A 20,861-nucleotide genomic window follows, 5' to 3' on the forward strand; every position below is an offset into this window, starting at 1 on the left:
TGGGGGTGTGGTTTCGAAATTTTACTTTCTCTGTCGGAATCTCCTCGTCGAGCTGAGAATAATGATATGTCGCACCCCATGTTTTGGGTGAAATCGAAAAGGCGCCCAGAGCCACACCCACTGGGGGGCGGGCATGTGACCACTTGAAAAGTTTTAAATGTGCGTCGGGGTATGTTTTCGACAAGCGATTCGAGTTTTTGAAGTTTTGTTTTTTGAAATTGTGACTTTAATTGTAAGGGGGTGTGGTCGAATTAAAAAAAAACTGGGAATATATATTTCGCAGTTTGACCTGAAGTTTCCAAAACGGGCCCAATTTTGAAAATTGGTCAACAATTCAAAAAGTACCCCGATTTCAAATTTGCAATGTTGTTAAGCAATACAAGATCGGCCAACAAGCCTCTCAGCAAGATCGGTAAAATCTCATTATCCCCCAACCACACCCCCTGACTGCGAGGGGGTGTGGCGTTCACTCGGTATTAATTTATGGTGGCGTATGATGAAAACAGAATTGTAAAGTATTAATCAGCTCAAAAGTTGTCATGATTTCCCTATTTTCGATATAACCACACCCCCTGGGTAGAGGGGGTGTGGAAGCTAGGTCACATAATGCTTTTAACGATTCTTGTCACAATGGGGTGGAATCCATGTGAATAGAAAAAAATTAACCTCAAAAAAGTATTTGACCACGCCCCCTGGCGCTAAGGGGGGTGGTCCCATTGACCCCATGATCGAATTTATCCACCCCAGAAATTAGACGTCGATGCCAAACAGCAGGTTTCAAAAATATTGATCCTGTTGTAAAAATGTATTACAGATGCTATATAAACATCCACCCCCATAGAACTAGTTAGAGGTCATATAGAAGTGCCAACTCTGAGCAAAAAGTTTGAAACTTTCGAAATTTTTTGCTCAGCCATTTATGGCCATGGAGTCAAAACCTTCTAGGGTTAAGGTTCACTCAGGTCGAACTATCATTGGTAAAACTTTCAAGCCGATCTGTTATTATCAACCTCGCAAGCTCCCCTCCTAAGAAACGGGGGTAAACGATAAGCGTCAGATGAAAATTGTTTTATACAGTGAAAAACATCATAAGTCCTTTGAGAAAAGTCCCAAAGTCTGTTTCTGCTTTGGGGCTTCACAAAAAAATATTTTTTGTGACACCATTTTATAAGAACACAAGTTTAGAAAGTTAAAAAAGGACACTCCTCTTAATTTGACCTTATCTCATTATCCAGAGGGCACAAAATCGAAAGCCGGATATATTTACCTATAGCTTGAGACATGGGCTTTCACATAAAAGACGTTCGAAATCTCTCAAAAAACAATTCGTCTCGCAATTTACGTGTGAATTTTTATATACCATGTCGATTCACCTTTTGTATATGTACATATCAATAGAAAATCAATATGTGTGTACATATGTTACGATTACGAATGTTATAGTTTTTTATGTCTATTCCATAATGGTCTTTACGGATAACCGTTATGACCTTGGGGATTTGATGAAAAGCATTAGGCATAATGCACGCAAACAATGTTCGAAATATATATTATTTCTTGACCAATGCAATTTACGTGTTTTTGGCAGTGGGAACACTAAAAAGGTTTGGTCTGAAACGACTATTTTTAAAAGATGGTCATTTCCTAAATTGTAAGCTAACTTTTTATTCAAAACTAATTTATTTCCTAGACTGTAAAAAATCAGAAAATTCCATTGAGTAATATTTATATACAGTCCGCCCTAATGAGTAATGACTTTTGAGAAACCTCCGTTGGGAGACCTCCATTGTTAGTGAAAACTGTCCTATGCAAATACTTCGTGATTTTGATTGAGCAATATTTTTAAGTTCGGGTATACACAGCAGGGTCAATAATTCCCGTACAAGAGTTTGCGATTGATTTTTTCGCGCCAAATCTGTCAGAGGGAAGTTCTTTTCATTGTCCATATTTTTCTGCTATACTGCCCTGAACTTATTTTGCTTTAAAAGAACTGATTCCTTAATATTTTCGTTTTAAATAGCGTCGAAAATAATCAATCTGGACAAAAAGTTAAACATAGCCTATGAAAAACATAGCCTAGCCTATGAAAAACATAGCCTAGCCTATGAAAAACATAGCCTAGCCTATGAAAAACATAGCCTAGCCTATGTTAAACATAGCTGTGTTTATCAATACATGCATACCAGAATAACCTTTTTTCAACGTGAGTCACGTCACGTGACCAACCTATTCAAACTACATAAATCTATAGAAAATAACGTGCCATCATACGTGACAATCTCGTTAGTTTATCCGCACATTCCAAAAGTTACGCCATATCGCACAGAGGCCTCAATTAACTACCTATAACTACCTATTGTGTCAAATACAATGCAGTGGGAAAGAAGTATTTATGTGATGTTTTTGTTGACAGATAATAAAATTTGGTTAATTTATTTTCGTAATTTAAACTAAGATTTGAATTTGAATTTATTTGGTTCAATTAGTTATCAGTTAATTACTAATTACTTAAGTTAAATGTAGAAATAGTAATACAATTTCCGAAATATTTTTTCAAATTTCACTCCATAGTCTGTCCATTCATTCTATGCCACATCTATTCCAGATTTCAGCTCCCTTCAACCATTTTTGGTTTTTATGATAGGTAAAGTTGGAGAATTTTGGAAAAATCTTCCCATAGTCACACGTGTTGATCAGCTTAATGCAAATAATTTTGTTGAATTTTGATGTGAATCTGATTTTTGAATAATTTTGATGTGAATCTGACCCTGGTCGGTGGAAATTCAAAGATAAAAATATTATTTTATACAATTACGTACTCCGATACGTGTACACTTGTGGTTCCACCACGCACAAAGAACAAATAATTTAAACTTCAACAACATCATAATTCGGATAAAAAATATTAATGCTATCCAAAAACATTCCGCTCCAAAACCTAATAATGACAAAGCAATCAGAACTCCGCAAAGCAAAAAAACCGTAGAAATCGAACCGTCTAGTTCAACCGAGCTTGAAATCCTTCGTTCCACTTTCTCGCCGGACTTCATCCGCCGACTCAACGTCTTTGACCATTTCTCCTCTTCTAGTCTTTGCCAAATTCCTGACTCAATTGTTGCTTTAAGATTTCTTGGGATGGTTGACTTGTCCACTTTAACAAAAACCAAGGCCGAAATCCTTTCCCAAAAGGAGTTTTTGCTCACGTAGAAAGTCTTCCAGTAGTATTTCCTGGATAAATACAAAACTTCTTGCTTTATGATATCCGAGTATTAGACATCGACTGCACTTACCTCTTTTTAAAATTAAGCATTGAGTGCACTTACCTCTTTTTAGAATTAGTGCGACGATATAGGTTTTTAAAATTAAGCACCAATCGAACTTTACATTTAGAATTACACCGATGATATGTGAAATTCTGCATGCATTTGTTCTTACACTAACTTTGTTTATTATTATTATTATTATTATTAAAACCACAATTATTTTTAATTCTGGTATGAATGGACAGCAGGATTTAGTAAATTTGCATAATAAATGTATAGAAAATTTGTGTAGCAATACACACAATTCTAACACAAATTATCTCGAGCTTCTGGGAATTTTTGAGACAACCACAATGAAAATGCTACAATACATAATGTTACTAATACAATACAGTAAATAAAAATTCCATAACCCGCAATGCAATGCCGTAAATTTTCCCTCCAGAAAATGCATTTGCACCAGCCACATGTGCACTTATTGAATTTTGTACACAATTATCGCTACCAAATATAAGGTTCACTTGCACACAAAAAATATGAATGCAGGTTTTAATTTAGCAACGCTCTAACATCACAATTACGACAAGTTTTAATAACATCATGGGATTTGGTTATAAAACTGCTGCGCTGAATATTAAACTGGGAAGTTTTTCATATCAACAAATAAATATTTAACTAGCTAGACATGCACTAGCAAAAGGATGAACAGTAATGCTTCTTGCCTCAACAGACACGTAAGCTTAGAATTCTTTGCCCAGGGTTAGGAAAAACCCTGGGGTTTTCCTCGAAAACCACTACCCCGGGGTTTTACTGGATTTTACTGGGTTTTGGGGTTTTACTGGGTTTTGGGGTTTAACTGGGTTTTACTTAATGTTTGGGGTAAAATAATATAACTAACATTGTTAAGTCAATTAGTTAAATTGATGCATTTTATCAATATTTACCATGAAACTTCAATGCAAAATGCCAAGAGGACCACCAATAACGCTGACACAACTAAACTAGAGATTAAGCTGTAAATAGTGACTTTTAGACCACGAATGAAAATCTAAAATAAATATGGAAATTCAAGGAATATTTCTCAGAAGACTTATTTTGAGTTAGATAAGTAATGCAAATTTATTTTATTGACTTATCTACTTAAACTTTAAACAAAACAAAGTAAAACTCGAGTAAAACCCAGTAAAACCCTAGTAAAACTCCTTTAACATAGTAAAACCCGCTGGGTTTTACTCATTTACAACCCAGTAAAACCCAGTAAAACCCCAAAACCCCAACCCAGTAAATCCCGGGGTCGGAATACCCTGTCTTTGACGCTTTACGAAAACCTGATTCTAATTAAGGATTCTTTGCGTGTACATTGCTTTCTATTCAGCGAGACTATGCTTCGTGCGGGGTAGGGGTAGACATTCTAACAAAATAGGAATTGACGCGTCGACAAAAATATTTTGCGCATCACAGGATTTAAATTGCGCACCTTATACACCATTGCTTACTTTATGTAATACAGAATTTACAAGTCTGTAAGTACCGAGATGTATAACTTCCCACCAACGGAGTGATATGCGTCCATAATATACTGTTTTTTTAACATTAGAGATACATTGCACAATTTTGTAAAATGTCCTTGCAGTATCTTCATAACAATGGCGTGTTAACATTAACATCAATCAGTTATAGTATCACATTGCTGCATCAATTATTAACAGATTCCCGCTATCAGGCCTAAATCCGCCATTTCTTTGTCCGGTAAAATGTTTTAGCCGATATAAACACGAGACAACCTTCAAACACGCTAAACAAACATTTTATATAAATGAAATTTTTAGTGTTTTTACCTACATTTTAGAAGAGCGACTCTAAACGAAGTGACACAGCGATCGTGGTTTGTTCGGAAATTCCAAAACCTTGTACTGTGTGGGGTGACCAGACTACCCATTAATAGAGATAGCCAGGCCAGCGGCGGTAGCACATTAAAGGCTAATTGCCGACTTCCAAACCCTTAGTTCAAAATGCAGAAAGGAAGATATCAAACATTATTTATTTCATACACTATTTTTACAGCGGCAAACGTGGTCAAAGGGAATGACGGGTGTCTGGTAGATAACTTTGTCGATATTAACTCAAATTGCGATTTGCAATTTGTTGACGATGGAAATGAGTTTGAAATTAATTTATACCATTGTCACATAGAAAAAGATCTACTGCTTCCTACCACAATAATTACAAATTACAGAACCCCGTCAAACTTTCCAGGTCTAAATATTCACAGCGGGCGTATTGCTAAATGCAAACTCGTCTTGATATTTCTGATTCACCTGCAAATTGTTAATACTGAGTTCCAGGGCATTGCAGCTAAATCTGAATGGTTATCAGAATATTTTTTAGCATCAGGCAATACAAATTGGACGCGGCTGAAGAAATTATTCCTATTATTCATTGCCGACGGAGCTGTACAAACCATTGGGTCATATTCAGCCGAGGATGTTGTGTTGCAATATTTTTCTATACAATTAATGTTTGGTAGTTTAGATTACGTTGGGATTGCTTATTTCGCAAACAGAAATTTAATTGAATTATGCATTTATCCGTTTGGGCTTGGGTTTGAGCATCAACACTGTCCAGAAGAAATAATTTGTGTGAAGAAAGCATCTAATGTCGAAAAACTAATTTCTATTGCATCTCCGCCAAAATTTTGGCTTGTCTTTAATTCGGTCCATCGATTGGTATACCTGCCGAGGAATCCGTTCATACCAACCGCAAACTATTCATACATCACATATCTGTATTCTGCTGTGTTCCAACGGATTAATGGCACAATAATTCCAGCCGATAAAGAGTACGTTAAACTTACATATATTAAACGGACCGCTTATATAAATCACGAAGTACCAATGCGTTATGGGTCTGATGGCTACTCTCAAACTTTAGTTGTCACAAAATACAGTGCCATAGAGTTTCTATCTTGTTACACAGAAAAATTTGTAACATTTCAATTTTATAGTACACCATTTCAACCAGAATTATGGTGCACTGTTGGAATTGGGATAGTTCTTCTCTGTATAATCCTTTCAATATATTTGTATTTTGCAAAGTTATACAGATTTCCGGTGTGGCTGTTATTACTGGCAACTATGTTCGAGGAGGGATTTCCCGTTCCACCCTGTGTTGAGAAAAAAAGCATTCTTTCGCACAGTTTTGGGGGCGTGGTTTCTAATGTCGGTTATCTTAACGAATTGCTACAATGGAATAATGACTTCAGAACTTAATGCTCCATTGCAAGGAAGACATCCCATAACGTTTAATGATTTGGTTTGCTCTAAAATAAAACATTCAAAACAAAACCCTGACTACGTCTTAAGCATTGGAAGAAATATATCCGCCCTTGATACATACGTTCATAAAGCGTACCACAAACAGATCCGCCAGTTTATGTGGAACCTTCAACCAAATAGCTCCTTGCTCCATCCAATAACATCTTTTGATTGTTTTAAATTACTATCAAACCTAGTCAATGTCGCATTTGATCAACGACAAATTCCGGAATTCTTAGACTTGCTTTATGACATTCATACCTCTCTGCTAGATCCAGGTGCTCCAAATGGCAGGCAAACATTATCTGAGCACTTCATTAGTCCCGTTTTTGATTTGATGTTTAAATTGCTAAATCCAATGCATGCCCATACTCCCGCTTCAGTAAACTATTCAACATACACAGTTGAAACTGTGCGAAAACTAGTGGAGAATGAAATTGTGTCGTGTGGAAAGGCTGTGTTTGCGGGAACGTCAGAATCGTACATTCAGAGTTAGTGTTTCTGCAGAAGAACTATCCCTTGACGCATTTCTACAAGGGGGACCTCATATTCGCGTTACCATTTAAATTACTATTTACTAACGAAGGAATTTCAAAGGTTCCGATATATTTCAAATTTATGCTGGAATCTGGTATATATCGCAGGCTGGAAATGGAACAATGGAATAATGCATATGTGGGCAGGAAGGGAATTGTACAGAGAAATAATTATCCACACGGGGCAATGCCAGTTTCAATGACCGGATCGCTTTTGACAGCCTTAATATTGTGTGGATGTTCCGTTACCTTAGCAATAATTTATTTGGCAGTGGAATGTCGGTTAAAGCTTTTGATGTACTTCAAAGGCTGGATAATGTTAATATATTTTAAAATTAAGCATCGGATATGTTATAAAAAGTAGGCCATAATAGAGGAATAGATATGCATGTACAGTATTTTATGTACAACATGAATCATGAAATTTCAATAAAAGCTAAGTCATAATTATAATTTTAATCTTTTCTAGAAATGGCCAGACGTTCGTAAGTTTTGAACGCGTGGCCATTTTGTGAAAATTTGAATCTGAACGTTTTCTTGTATTTGGGTCCCAACACTATGGTTGGACTTTATCCCATCTGTACACTATTTCCCATTCGTGTAATTGGTAGGTCGGGAGTGATTAGTTGCCTTGATGTATTGTATATTATGGAATGCTCTTGTAATATAAAGTTTTGCAAACAATTATTTCCCATGTTCCTGCCCGATGTGAAATTATGTATTTAATATAAGGAAGTCAAACTAGAAATATGTAATATAAAATAAATGATTTTGTAACCCAATCAAACAACCGTATAATATTTCTGGTTTCTCTAGCGGGTGATGTGAACGGAATTTAATCATCTTATTACCACACAATATATTAGTGTAAACTTTACACTGTAAAGAGACGAGACGTTCACATGTTCCAATTTATGGGGTAATTGAAAAGAATCAATTCGAAACCATGAAGATACAGTTAAAGAAATTCTGTTATCGGAAAGAATGACCGGTAGCCAATCAATTGACAAATTGTGAAATATTTTGAAACATACTACAAATGTTATGTAAGGAAGCTCCGGTAAAATTACACCAAAGCTATTCATAATATAAATAAATAGATGGACGATAAAAAAAATCGACAACTTTCAGTTTGTTTTGGTAAAACACATATCTTGTTCTAAAACGGATTTATTGCGACGCTACCGAGATCTAAACCGATGTTGACATATTAGAATGAAACTGTTATTTCGTTATTTTGAAAGGTAACAAATATGGTGGCAATTTTATCACCATCTAGGTAATAATAGGTACTACTATGTCACGGTGATAAAAACGGTGATAATTTTATCACGATTTTATTCGCAGTGGAAGCTAACTATTAACTACAGTTACAACAATGAATGGATCACTTCTCTTCTTCTCTTTTCTTCTCAGGTACTTCTTCTTCACATTCACTTCTTCTCAGACAGTTCTCTCTTACGTACTTTTAACGAATACTGCCGGCACGCACTCTCCTCTCTTACCCTACGCTTCCATCCTTGAACCTCCTTGCTCACTCCTTGCAGCCAAGTTCAAACACTAGGGGTTACTTGAGATACTATATACATTACATCTTACTTACTAATTTCACTGAATTTTACCAATTAATTATTTGAATTAAACAAAACACTTCAAACTAATGGAACGAGTCTTTTATTAGGATAACTTTGTAGCTTCGACCGGTTTCATAATCTATCATCAGGCTGCAGAAATATTAAGAATACATGAAAAATATACATGAGAAAATATAATTAAAATTAAAATCAATAAAGTTATGACCAAATACCTGTACAAAATGGTATATTTTAAGAATGAAAATCTCTAAAACTGATACGGAGTAACATGGTTCATCCCTAAAAAATATATATCAAAGTAAATTAAAATCTAGTTATGACGATGTAATAATATATCTCTACTAAGTACAATAATATTTACCTTAAATACGGGATAAATTTTCGTTAAATTGTTAAAATTAATACAATATAATCAGAGAAGCTAAAACATTTATGTGATTGTGTCAAAGTAAAAGAACGAAGTAGTTTATTAAGCAGAAATTGGCGTCCTGAGTGATATGTACATACATACATGCATACACATGTGTATATTAGTTGCTACACAGTTGTCTCGTTAGTGAGTCCACCTTACGGTAGCTTATTTTAACATTGAGTGTATGTAGCATATTTGTGTAAATACGATCACTGTGTTTCATAATAAACTCATGGGTGAGACTGTATAATCATAGCTGTTCATTTCATTTCACCACAATCCACAAAACCACAATCCACAAGTCCATCCACAAACTACAATCCACAAAACCACAATCCACAAGTCCATCCACAAACTACAATCCACAAAACCACTATCCACAAACCCTTCCACAAACCACAAAACTATCCACAAAACTATAGCTGCAGTCCACACATACCATGTTACCCTTAATTCTAATATCAAAAATATTTAGTGGCTTAAAGTTTTTCGCATTTTAAACATACTCTAAGTATATGCACATATACTGAAATTTCATACCGAGGCCAAACACAGGAATGAAAGTAAAAGAAAATTAGAACAAAACTGTTATAGTCTAGGTTTGATACACATGTCAAAATCCAAGATAAAACTATATTTGAAAATTAAACCATGAATTAGTTCTCTAGCACTGCATGTAAATCATTAACAAATACGCCACAAAACTACAACCACAAACCACAACTACAATCTACAAAACTACAAACTGGTCCACAACTAGAAACCACAAAACTACAAATTCGTCCACAACTACAAACCACAAAACTACAAAACTACAAATTCGTCCACAACTACAATCCACAAAACTACAAAACTACAAACTGATCCACAACTACAATCCACAGAACCACAATCCACAAGTCCATCCACCAACTACAATCCACAAAACCACAAACCACAGCAAATACGTATCCACTTTCCACACCACAGTCCACTTTGTGGATTTACACTGTGGTTTGAACAGCAATGCTGTATAAAGTAGGCAAAGATTTATAAAAGGGCATTATAGTATAGGATCTATGTATTAGCAAATCACAGCTATCCTAAATACGTCATCTCTAAATCTACTCGAAATCATTAACTAACACCTTAATGAACAACTCAAGCTTTAATTTGGAAATTTCTATCCATTAGAATTTAAGTAAATTACAAATACATATTATACCTTAGTTTTTCTGCTTACCACCGTTTAACCTAAATAACTAATTTTCTACTGGATAGATTAGTCACATAATATTGGTGATGAAACTCAGCCACGCGAATCCATGTGTTCAGCTTCAGGTCTAGGTAGTCCCAAGCTGACCTGACCCGAGCTAGTTCGATGAAGTGTTTTGAAATAAAAATTACGAGTTTGCAATATCCGGTTGCGCGAGATTGGACTGAGTTAATCTGAAATTGCCTCTTCCCTCTGTTGTCGTAAATATCAAGACCTGTAAGGATCTTAATGGGCAGGTGGATGTTAATCCAATCAAGCTTACTGTTGGGCACGTCGTGAATGATTTGAATATCGCAGACAACTAGATGTTTGAGCAAGACGTCAAAGAGTTTCGCACCCTGACAAAGGTGAAATGTACTAAGAAAGTGGAAAAGTGCATAATACACATATAAAGAGGCAACGTTTGCCATTTCTAAACTCTTAAGAAGCTGGTAAATAATTTGTAATAAACGTTTTTACCAGGCCCTTGGTAATTGCATGTTAAGCATGATGATAAAACCATAAATACCGTCTTATTACCAGTCGGGTTTGTGAGTGAGTGTACACCACTTTGTTTAATTTTATGGTAAGAATTATGGTAAAAAATCTATACCATCGTATACTTTTTTTTACTCAAATGTATATAAACTTCTTTAGATGATTTTACCAAACGTAATCTCTCTAATGAACTATTCTGTTTCTATGAGACAAATATATTTTGGTGATTATATTTACAATTATAGACTAATAAATTGTGTGCAACTAAACCACTGAGCTACAATGGTCCGGAAGTTAATTAGGACATTCTACTGTAACCTATTTAGACAACAAGCTTAGCAATTTTGTGCGTACTACATGACTAGTTAGTCAACTTGTTCAAATTATATACGGACGTACGGCAAACGATTTAAGTAATTGTGAAAATTTAAAGAACTCGATAGATTTTTAAAATCTACACAGATCTGAATATCAGAATTGACAGGTGCGATTAACAAGTCAGTTCGCTTCGTTAGTGATATATTTTTTTAACTTAAATTAAACATGTACATAAATGCATGCTACATATTTCTTTCCTGTTTGATTTTTTAATGGTCTTATGCTTGAAATTTTACACATTTATCGGCATTGCTCGTCCTTATGGTAGACAAAGACCCAAAAGACTAAAGGGATTGATTTTTCTGCGTTTTATGCTGCGTTTTCTGCGATTTTTTACCCGATTTTTCTACGCTTTTCAGGTAGGGATACTTCCTATACAACGCTGGTCGTTTAGGCTTTTTTATGTATATACAAATTGTAACATATACGTAATTGTAACATATTTGGCGCCACGCCATGGCGCCAAATATGCAATTAACACGTAAATATCAATGAATCCTTGGTCTAGGGTCCTAGTAGATTCTAACAAACATAGTGGGTACCCTGGACACGCTTAGCAGTCGGGGACCCTCCCTTGTAAGTTGCATAAACATACATAGTTCTTTAAAGTACTAAATATTAATGCGGGACTTGAATCACGCAAGCACAAAGTAGTTCAAGGATTATCCTCAAAAGACAAATTTTTGTTGCTGTAAAAGATGTAATTTATGGCTGGGATATTTTTGATGAATGCTGTGGTATGTATAAGATTGATATGAGTAAGAATATGTATAAATGAATGAATTTGGTTGAATGGGGAAAGTACACGGAGGGAATTTTAGGTGAAAGTTTTCCGAAATTTGTTAAGGTTTTTGAGGATTTTCTGGTATAAATCGTGGTTGCTTAATAACTGAGCCGTGGCCCGTTCATTATTCCAGAGGAAGTTGAACTTCCTTTTATATATTTTCCATCCTTGAACGGTTAACTTAGATATGCAGAAAATGAATTACCAAATGTATTTTACCAAATGAATAACCAAATTGTCACTGGACACACATTGTAGCTAATGTCACCGCGTGGTGGCAACCATTCTCACCAGCGGTGCAGCAATCTACACCATCCCGGTGTAGCCGCAAATTTACACCGTTGGTGTTAAAATTTGCACCAGCTTGTTTGCAGTGTAGTTGTACCTGATTACCATATAATTAAAACAAATAATAGGCCGTCTGTAGGGCATGCAATACCGGGACTAATTTCCAAAACCGGTATTCGGTATTTTCGGTATTGGGGCCTTCGGTAATACCGTTATTACCGATATAATCGACGAAATATTTTCGTTGAAATTAATGCAAAAAGCAAAAGTTTTCTAATCAGCAGGGCATTAAACAAATGTGTTTATATATTTGTGACTTTATACGCTACCAATTTGTTTAGTTTTGGTCATATGTATTCGTCATGAGTCAGCAAGTGTTTGGAAATGTGATCATGAAAGTCGCTTTGGATTTGAACACTTTGATTCAAAGTGATCCAAAGTGTCGTCTCCCATACCTTATTTTATTGCATAATTATGCTCTCGGGGAAAATGCCCTCAACACTAATCGAAACTATCCCAGGTAGAAATTCTTTTGCTAACTCCAACTGAAACTATCTTTTATGTCCGTCCTCCCAGACCTTCATTTCTTTTATAATCGTCGTGGTTAACGATTTTTGGGGTTCAACTTTCTGCAAATGACGAAATTATCTTATCCGACTCTGCCGGGATGCCTGGCTTAGAGTTCTTGATTTGTGATTTCTGCCGTCCTGCAGTTTGGATGCATCGACATACATTTCTTATAGAGGACCATATTTTGATAGACCTCGGAATTAAGAATATCCCATCTTATTCACAATTTCAAAACCTGTTCAGTATGTAAATATTTGAATAATCCAGCGTTTTTATTATTTTTGGCTCATTTCCCACTTCCACCGACTTTTCAAAAGTAATTCCAAATCGAATTTTTCTTTGTATTTTGCTGATGAATTTGAAAATATCTTGGAACTGTTTTATTCACATCTTATGGTGCTGCCCTACTCACAATTATGTAGTTTCTGCTTCCATATTTGTGTATAAAGTGCGGCAAGACACGATACCTAAGTAGCGCAAATATTTCGAGAATGCATCAAAACAATTTGTCTAAAATAGGGGAGTGACAATATGCGCCATATTGCGACGTGTTGACGACACCAAAAAACATATTTTGTCTAAATTTCATGCACATCGGATGAAAAATGGCGGAAGTAGGCCATGGCGACGTTTTTCGACATGATGTCGACAAACTAGCCGCACCCCAGCAATACAGGGTATCATCCTATAGCCCGAATATGTGTTAATAGTTTCAGGTCGCTGCAACAAACCATAGTCGAGTTATCGTGTTGACAAACGGGCGAAAAGGAAGAATAACTAACCGATCGCATAAAGTAGCGTACGCTACTTACTAAACAAAAATGCATCTAAATCTAGAGCCAGGGTATGCAATAATAATGCAAAAGAACGGGTTATGCATTTGAACCTGAATGCACGGAATTTACTCTATTTACATGGCGTCCAGAATGCATGAATTTGTATTTGAATAGCCGTCTGTCTTGCGATAACTCTATTTAAACTTCGACTTGAGATTTGGCACAAACTTAAAACAAATATAAATATTTGCGAATTTTAAATTCATTCCGCAAGGCTATTACGTGTTAGACTTTAATTTCCCTTACCATCGCCCGGCTACAAAATCTTAGCATGTAAGGTAATTGTTAGATAAATACAAAAGAAATGGTTCAGCCTTTCCCTACTTGAAATTCGACACGCTGGATAATACATGAAACGCTTAGATCAATTCCGTTATAAATGCCAGGATAGATGTTCCTATTGCGATGCCCAATAAAGAGAAAAACCTGACCAAATTTTCCAACTCGATAAAAATCTTCCTATCGATTTTCAACTCCCTGTGAATTACAAATTTCTCCCCGTCCAAACTGTCATGGAATGTCGTCAGCCCGGATTCCTTTAAAGCAGTTAAGATACTGTGCACCTCTCGATAAAAGGGAACGAAAAAGTAATCAAACAACAGTAATCGTTGACTCATGTAAAACATGTTGCACGGATAGCTTCCTTGACGTTCCGTTTGATCAAACCGCAATCTTGTTGCCTTTATGTATGAATCGCTTGCGTACTGTAACACGAGCGCCCTGTAGGATGAATTTAATAACACCGCAGAATGTTGACGAATATCAGAACTGAACGGGTTGTGCATTACTTCAAATCCAGCTTTAAATAGATCTGGGATTTTCCAGGTTTTGAATTCCTGTTCAATGTAATCGTGTAGCAGATAGCTGGAATCCGTCAAATACACAATTTTCTTAAATACACCGAAAAGTTCGGCCACATCGTGGTACTCGATTGGTTTGGATGGTGCAATAAGTCCTGCAATTATCAATGATTCATACGCACAAGAGACAACAAACAATACCAGTGCGGTTAAGCAGAAGGAAGGCTTCATGTCCCGGCTGGGTTGTCGCAACAAATGTGAAATTATGAAGTACATTTCAAACATTGTTCTCGACCAATTCCAATGCGTCCCAAGAATTGGGCTTGATGCTAACAAAATACATGAAACGCACAATCCCACCCAAACTGGATACCGAAATGGTGTCAACCATACTGTCCACGTAACTGGGAAAACTACTTGATGCCGACAATGGGTACAAGTTGCGCAGGATTTGTTAAAAACATGTTCTCCACAAACTTTTGGAAGTCGGAATAATTGCCTATATGTATTGTTAAGAGGAATATTTTCGGCCAGTCGGAGTTACCTTTCCTTTCCAATAGCGTAAAATTTAATTGGGACTGCAGTATTTCCAAATTAAATTGATAATAATAACAATGCACATTCGGAAAGGTATTAAGTATCCTTAATTCCTTGTACAACAAGCAGTTTTTGACCATTGGTTTTTCCATGAGTGCAATAGTCTTTGCATTGTGATTGTATCTTGGATAGTCGTATGGTTGAAAGTAGAGCGTATAGATGGCCACGTTATGTATGGGAACGACCTGATTTAAGATATGACTTGCCCCAGGATCAAAGTAGATCAGCTTCGCGTCCCACCAATCCACTACAATTATACGGGATGGCCACCATTCCCAGAAGTCATAGGCGAATGTAAAATGTTTCTCAACCCAGAAGAAGAAGGTTGCAGATGTTTTTCCCGCGTAAAACACAAACGTGGTGAAGTCGTTATAATCGTAGAATGGGTATATAGGATAATTTCTGGGTTGTTGGATATGCATGCGGTGGATAATTTAATTACGACCGGAACTATGACATCCTTTGGCCAGAGGGAAAATTTCGAAAGGTTGTAGTAAGCGGCTCGACTACTAATTTTTGTCCAGGTGAATTCGACTAATGATTGGAATGAGTGTTTTGAGTTTTCGTGAAAGTCTTGAAGATGTTCCACATTGGGATCAGGATTTGTCCATTTATGATAAAAGTGGCAATGCAAGATTTCTCTTGTGGGAGCAACTGGACTAATTTGAAATAACACAAGGAAACATATCAATAAAATCATTTCTATAGTTGATATATATGTCATTAATTTGCTACGATTTTCGACAAGTTGATACTTGAACTGACGACAAACAGACTCTAGGTCTGTTTGTTTCAGGGTGTTTCGACCCTTGCGTGATCGCCTTGAAATAAGCAAGTAGTATATGGAGTGAAAATTATATGTGATAGATGCATAGATACTTTGTTTGGTTAGGCCAACTCACACACGTGATATGGCCAAGGCCCTCATCATTATATTTTCATACTAATCATTTGCTGGTATCTACATTACGTTTGGCTTAGGGAAACCATGTAAGATGAAACCTAGCCATGTCTCGGGAAGAGGACACCATTCGGCATGTATACCTACATATGTAGTGAAAATTATATAGTAATAATAAATGGTTGTTACGAAAGGCCTGTCTTTAATATACACGTGTGTAATAATATGTATGTAATACATTCGTTAATTATAATTGCTTACGCAGTGGTGTCGAACGAAATTGGCTTTTTCATTGGTATTAGCCTACGCTACGACAATAATTGCACATTTTTGTTGGGAATAGGTGACGAATTGTATAAGCATCTAAATAAATTAAGTATTCATTTCGAGGGCAACTTTAATTTCCGCTTAAAAAGCTGGTGACTAAGGAGGACAACCCCTCACCGACAAAATCACCGATCTTGATGCCCCTTGGATATGTAGTCCTCGGTGAGTCTAGTACAAGTGTGGAAGGATTTCATTCCATAGCCCCATTTGCGCCCGCCACACCGCTTTGAAGGAGCGCCCCATGCTAAACTAGCCGCACTAAAACCTTCGTCAAAAATCCAATTTTGCTCGGATTTTCAAAAAAATAACATTCTTGATCCCAGATAGTTGCTTTATCATATCCAATATCAAACTCAACTTTTTTGAAATTATGATTTTTTCCAAATCATACACATGAAATTTTTAAAAATATTGAAAAAATTAAAGGTTGGCATCTCGCAAAGCTTTCTCAGAAATTTGGGAATTTAAAAATAAGTTTCTGATCATTTGCTGGCAAAAATTCCCCATCGTCAGTATTTCCTATGATGAAAGACGAAGACTTATGTAAGAAATTCCTAAGTATTTCTTACATAAGGGCCCCTGTACATAAACGGTTGTGTATTTAAACATGTACGTAAAGTTATATATTTAGGGTTTTAATGATGGGCTTTCCAAAAAAAGATGTGTACGCAATCAGTCCTACAATAAATACTTATATGCGTGCTTTGCAAAGACTTACATGCAATGTCAAGGAATCTGATGCAGCATTAATGTCATATTACTGATATGTTGTCATATTTTTAAGTAATGCTTTTTTGACAACCTTATCGTGAACAAACAGTTTCATTAATTGGAACAACCATTGGAAACAATGCTTCTTTTACTGACATAAATGTTCTTGAGTTTTTCAACTTTATATCTATGTAACAACTATAATTGATTAATTACTTATTTAAGTAATATCTTTCTGATGCAATTTATATTTTGACATTTAAACTAACATTAAGTAGTAGAATTGGAGTACATATGTAGTATTGCAAACAACTATCATCAATGTTTCATTTTTGTGTAAACTCATCGAACCCCGAACTTAACACGGATTTGCTTTGACATGGTTCAAAATTGCCGCAATAACTCCGCCATATCCCATGCTGGTGGAAATTTCCCAAATCCTGGAGACATCCTTGGGGTCAATTTTCCCCGCCAAGTCTCGTTTTTCAAAGGTGCCCGCCATCTTTTGCAGGAGGGCATTGCCGTCAAAGTCTTTGATCATTTGCAGACCTTTCTCCTTCAACGCTCCGCCAAGGCAGGAGGCGGTTTGTTTGATTGTATTCCAATCTGAGGGGACACAATATAAAATATATTTGTTAACCGGGCATGCACGTTGTAAAAAAATACAGCATGCAGCCTATATGTATAGCCCGAGTCAGGCTTACTTTTGGTTCCTGGAAAACTTTTAATTTTAAGTTTCCATCTTTTAATTTTCCATCCCGACCATTTCCGACCTAAATCTAGAATAGCTCAACCATGGAACAAATAGCGATGATGGTCCCCTCACCGATTTTACCATATGACATATCAAAATGCTAAGTTTTTCATGCTGATCAAGAATATACCAACCATTTGAGTGGCAAATGAAAATTGACCCCGCAATTAATTGTCAAAGTTTTTTCTTTTTCCCCCATGGCGGGAATTTTTTGGGGCAATTTGAGATTTTTGGGGTATGTGCAATTTTATTGCAGAATCTGAAATTTCGATCACCCTGGAAGGCTTTTTGGGGGATTGTGAGGTTTTTGGGGCAACTAACGAGGCAAACCTTTTTGGTGCCATGAGCTCCAAGCGTAACCACTATAGGCATTCGACGTATTTTTTAATACTAGTCCTGTGATGTTGCAAAATTTAGATGTTAAAATGAAATTTGGACACGTGGTGACGATTTTTCTGACTCGCGGAACGGTCACTTTGGCCCTTGTTGTTAACAGCGTACGCATTCCTTTCACCACACGCCCCTCGCTCATCTCACTTGTGAAATCTCAACCTGTTTACTCAAAATCTGAAACTTAAAAAAAATTCTGAAATTTCGCAAAAAAAAATAATTTTGAACACAGTTTTTTTCCAAATTTCCAAATTAAAAAAATTTTCTTAAAATTTCCAAAATTCATAATTTTAAAGGATTGAAAGGATATTTTTGAATTTTTAAGGCTTTTTTATTTTGTTTAAATTTTTGAAATTCTGAACAAAACGCAGCAGCAGAATGCAGTATCATGATGCATGCATCATCCAGGAACTGTGTGCATCTTCCCAAAAATCTCAAATTGCCTCAACAAATTCCCGCCATGGGGGAAAATGACACACAGTCTTAGAATTGGCTGAAACGTCCAAAAATGCAATGCAAAATTGGGGTTAGAAAAAAACTTTGACAATTAATTGCGGGGTAAATTTTCATTTGCCACTGAAATGGTTGGTATATTCTTGATCAGCATGGAAAACTTAGCATTTTGATATGTCATATGGTCAAATCGGTGAGCGATCCATCATCGCTATTTATACCTCTCCTATCTTGGAAATGTATTCCTAATTTTGTTCAATATACATACAGTAATATTGTCAACTCAATGGAAGAAATGTTACAACAGGTGGCGTGTGCGCGGATGACAGACAGGAAATCAGACATGACGGTATTACAAGCCCAGACTCATGTTAAAAAGTAAAGAAATGACTTTACTTCCTCCCAACAGCTTCCATGAACAGTATCCAGCAGCTCCTACGACAACAGTGGCTGCCAAGACGGCGAAAAACTTTTCCCATGGCGACATTTCTGTGGAAAAAAATAAATTTAAGTTCGTCATTAGGTAGTGGTGTTGCCAGCCACAATAATAGGCGACTCTAATGGTAAATAATAAATTTATTGTCTGATGACTATCAATTTGCTACCACAATTAAATTAATAATTTTTATCCCTCAGTTGTAGTTATTACCGCCATGGTAATTAATTTACACCAGGGCGGTTACAAAATCATTATCATGGTGGTAGAGTCATGTATAGATAGAACATGGTATTACTACAAGCTATAAATATTTGTGAGTACGAAAATCGTGATTTCAACAAATTGGTTAAATATCATATAAAAAAATATATCCAATTCCCCGCTTACTTTTGAAATCATCCCAAATTACCCCGGCCACCTGACTTATCGATTCGCTCGAAATTTTTGACGCAGCCGCAGCCACCGTGTTGGCCAACTGCTTCGCGCCCGCACTCAACTCCGCCGCGCTTGCTTGAGTAACTTGTTCTTGTACTTGCGCAGCATGGTGACTTCCATCAAGCGCAGATTTAGCTGCTCCAACAACGGAAGATTCCTTCAGCCCGGTAGAGGACTCAACCGTAACCTTTTGTGACGCAGATTGTGACTCGGTTTGTTCTAAAAATTCATGAAGGAATTAAACGAATATAATTTTAAGACTTGTTTTAAAATAAGGTTTAAATTGTCTTACGGAAATTCATTCTAAGACGTGACCACTATATTTTATGTATCTCGGTTATGTATGACTGAGAGTTGTAATTGTTTCGTAAAATATTTATGGTTTGGTCAACCAAAAGGTTTTGATAAGATATCGCTCCGCTGAAAGGATTGTACATAAACACAATTTATATATTTATGTGTTTAAGCTTGTGGTAGCATGGCTGACCAATAAAAAAAATTGATAAATATTACTATCTGAATATTGTGGATGGATTGATGTAATAAGAATAGGACTCAATTACTTGTATGTACATATGTATCGTAAATTTGTCTCACTATCCAAAAGAACACGGGGAATGGCAATAAATTTAATTAAACTTGACCAGAGCTAAAGTAGGATCTGGTTTTCGTCTCCGTGGAGCCAAAGTTTATCTAATCACATAGAGTGGAAAGTTGGATATGTTGGATTTAACCAAAGTCCAAATGAATTCAGTGCGCAGTGGTTTGGTTAGGTTTTGTTTGTAGGTTATAAAGAAGATGGGAGTTGTGCGATCTTCATCAAAACCATTGAAGTATTTACACGCAGATATTTGCATAGTTTGGGCCGTGCATGAAGGATGTGATTCACTGGAATATGGATGAATCGATTATGACATAAGTTATACAGGTTTATGTAGATGGCAGTTATACATACGTGAAGGTAAATAAATTCTCCAGACTGGACCATTAATACTACTTCCAACTTCGTCCAAACTGTTTTATGTATCTATGTATATAGTTATTCGAGTACCCCTATACTCGCACAAATTACCAACTTGGCAACAAATTCAATACCGGTAAATTGGTATGTATACATATTTATTACCAGTCGGTAACACCAAATTACAACTTTGGTAACATCCTTGTTACCGGATTCTTGTATTGTATGTGTTGTATAATATAGTTACCTGTGTGAAAAGTGAACATAACAAGATAATACAAACCTATTTATTTATATTTTCAAGTTATGCAGACACTCCACAAAGTATAGATAAAGTCAGCCGTGGTCCATATTTGCAGTGATGACATGCCATATTATCGCTTTA

The 20,861-nt window shown here is 36.1% G+C and overlaps 1 protein-coding gene across 3 annotated transcripts; it reads right to left on the minus strand.

The window, feature by feature from the left end:
• Positions 1-17,153: 17,153 nt before the first annotated feature.
• Positions 17,154-20,383, minus strand: LOC110860450. 3 transcript variants are annotated; one of them, XM_035860414.1, is made up of 6 exons: positions 20,079-20,383; positions 19,808-19,935; positions 19,468-19,734; positions 19,038-19,130; positions 17,749-17,757; positions 17,154-17,650 (listed from the first exon to the last, which is right to left on the minus strand). In XM_035860414.1, the coding sequence occupies exons 2-6, from the start codon at positions 19,815-19,817 to the stop codon at positions 17,403-17,405; spliced, it is 627 nt and encodes a 208-aa protein (XP_035716307.1). In that variant the 5' UTR covers positions 19,818-19,935; positions 20,079-20,383; the 3' UTR covers positions 17,154-17,402. The 3 variants fall into 3 exon arrangements, with proteins under 3 accessions (XP_035716307.1, XP_035716308.1, XP_021965179.1); XM_035860415.1 differs by having other exon boundaries at positions 20,029-20,383; XM_022109487.2 differs by lacking the exon at positions 17,749-17,757 and having other exon boundaries at positions 17,163-17,650; positions 20,079-20,347.
• Positions 20,384-20,861: the final 478 nt, after the last annotated feature.

This window comes from Folsomia candida, unplaced genomic scaffold (assembly GCF_002217175.1).
Source record: "Folsomia candida strain VU population unplaced genomic scaffold, ASM221717v1 Fcan01_Sc032, whole genome shotgun sequence".
In the NCBI taxonomy this organism is placed as follows: domain Eukaryota; kingdom Metazoa; phylum Arthropoda; class Collembola; order Entomobryomorpha; family Isotomidae; genus Folsomia; species Folsomia candida.

Excerpts from the sequence above, each read along its gene's own strand:
- LOC110860450 (XM_035860414.1), bottom strand. Across the intron at positions 19,131-19,467 it reads AATTTGGGATGATTTCAAAA|AAATGTCGCCATGGGAAAAG; the intron begins GTAAGCGGGGAA and ends TTTTTTCCACAG.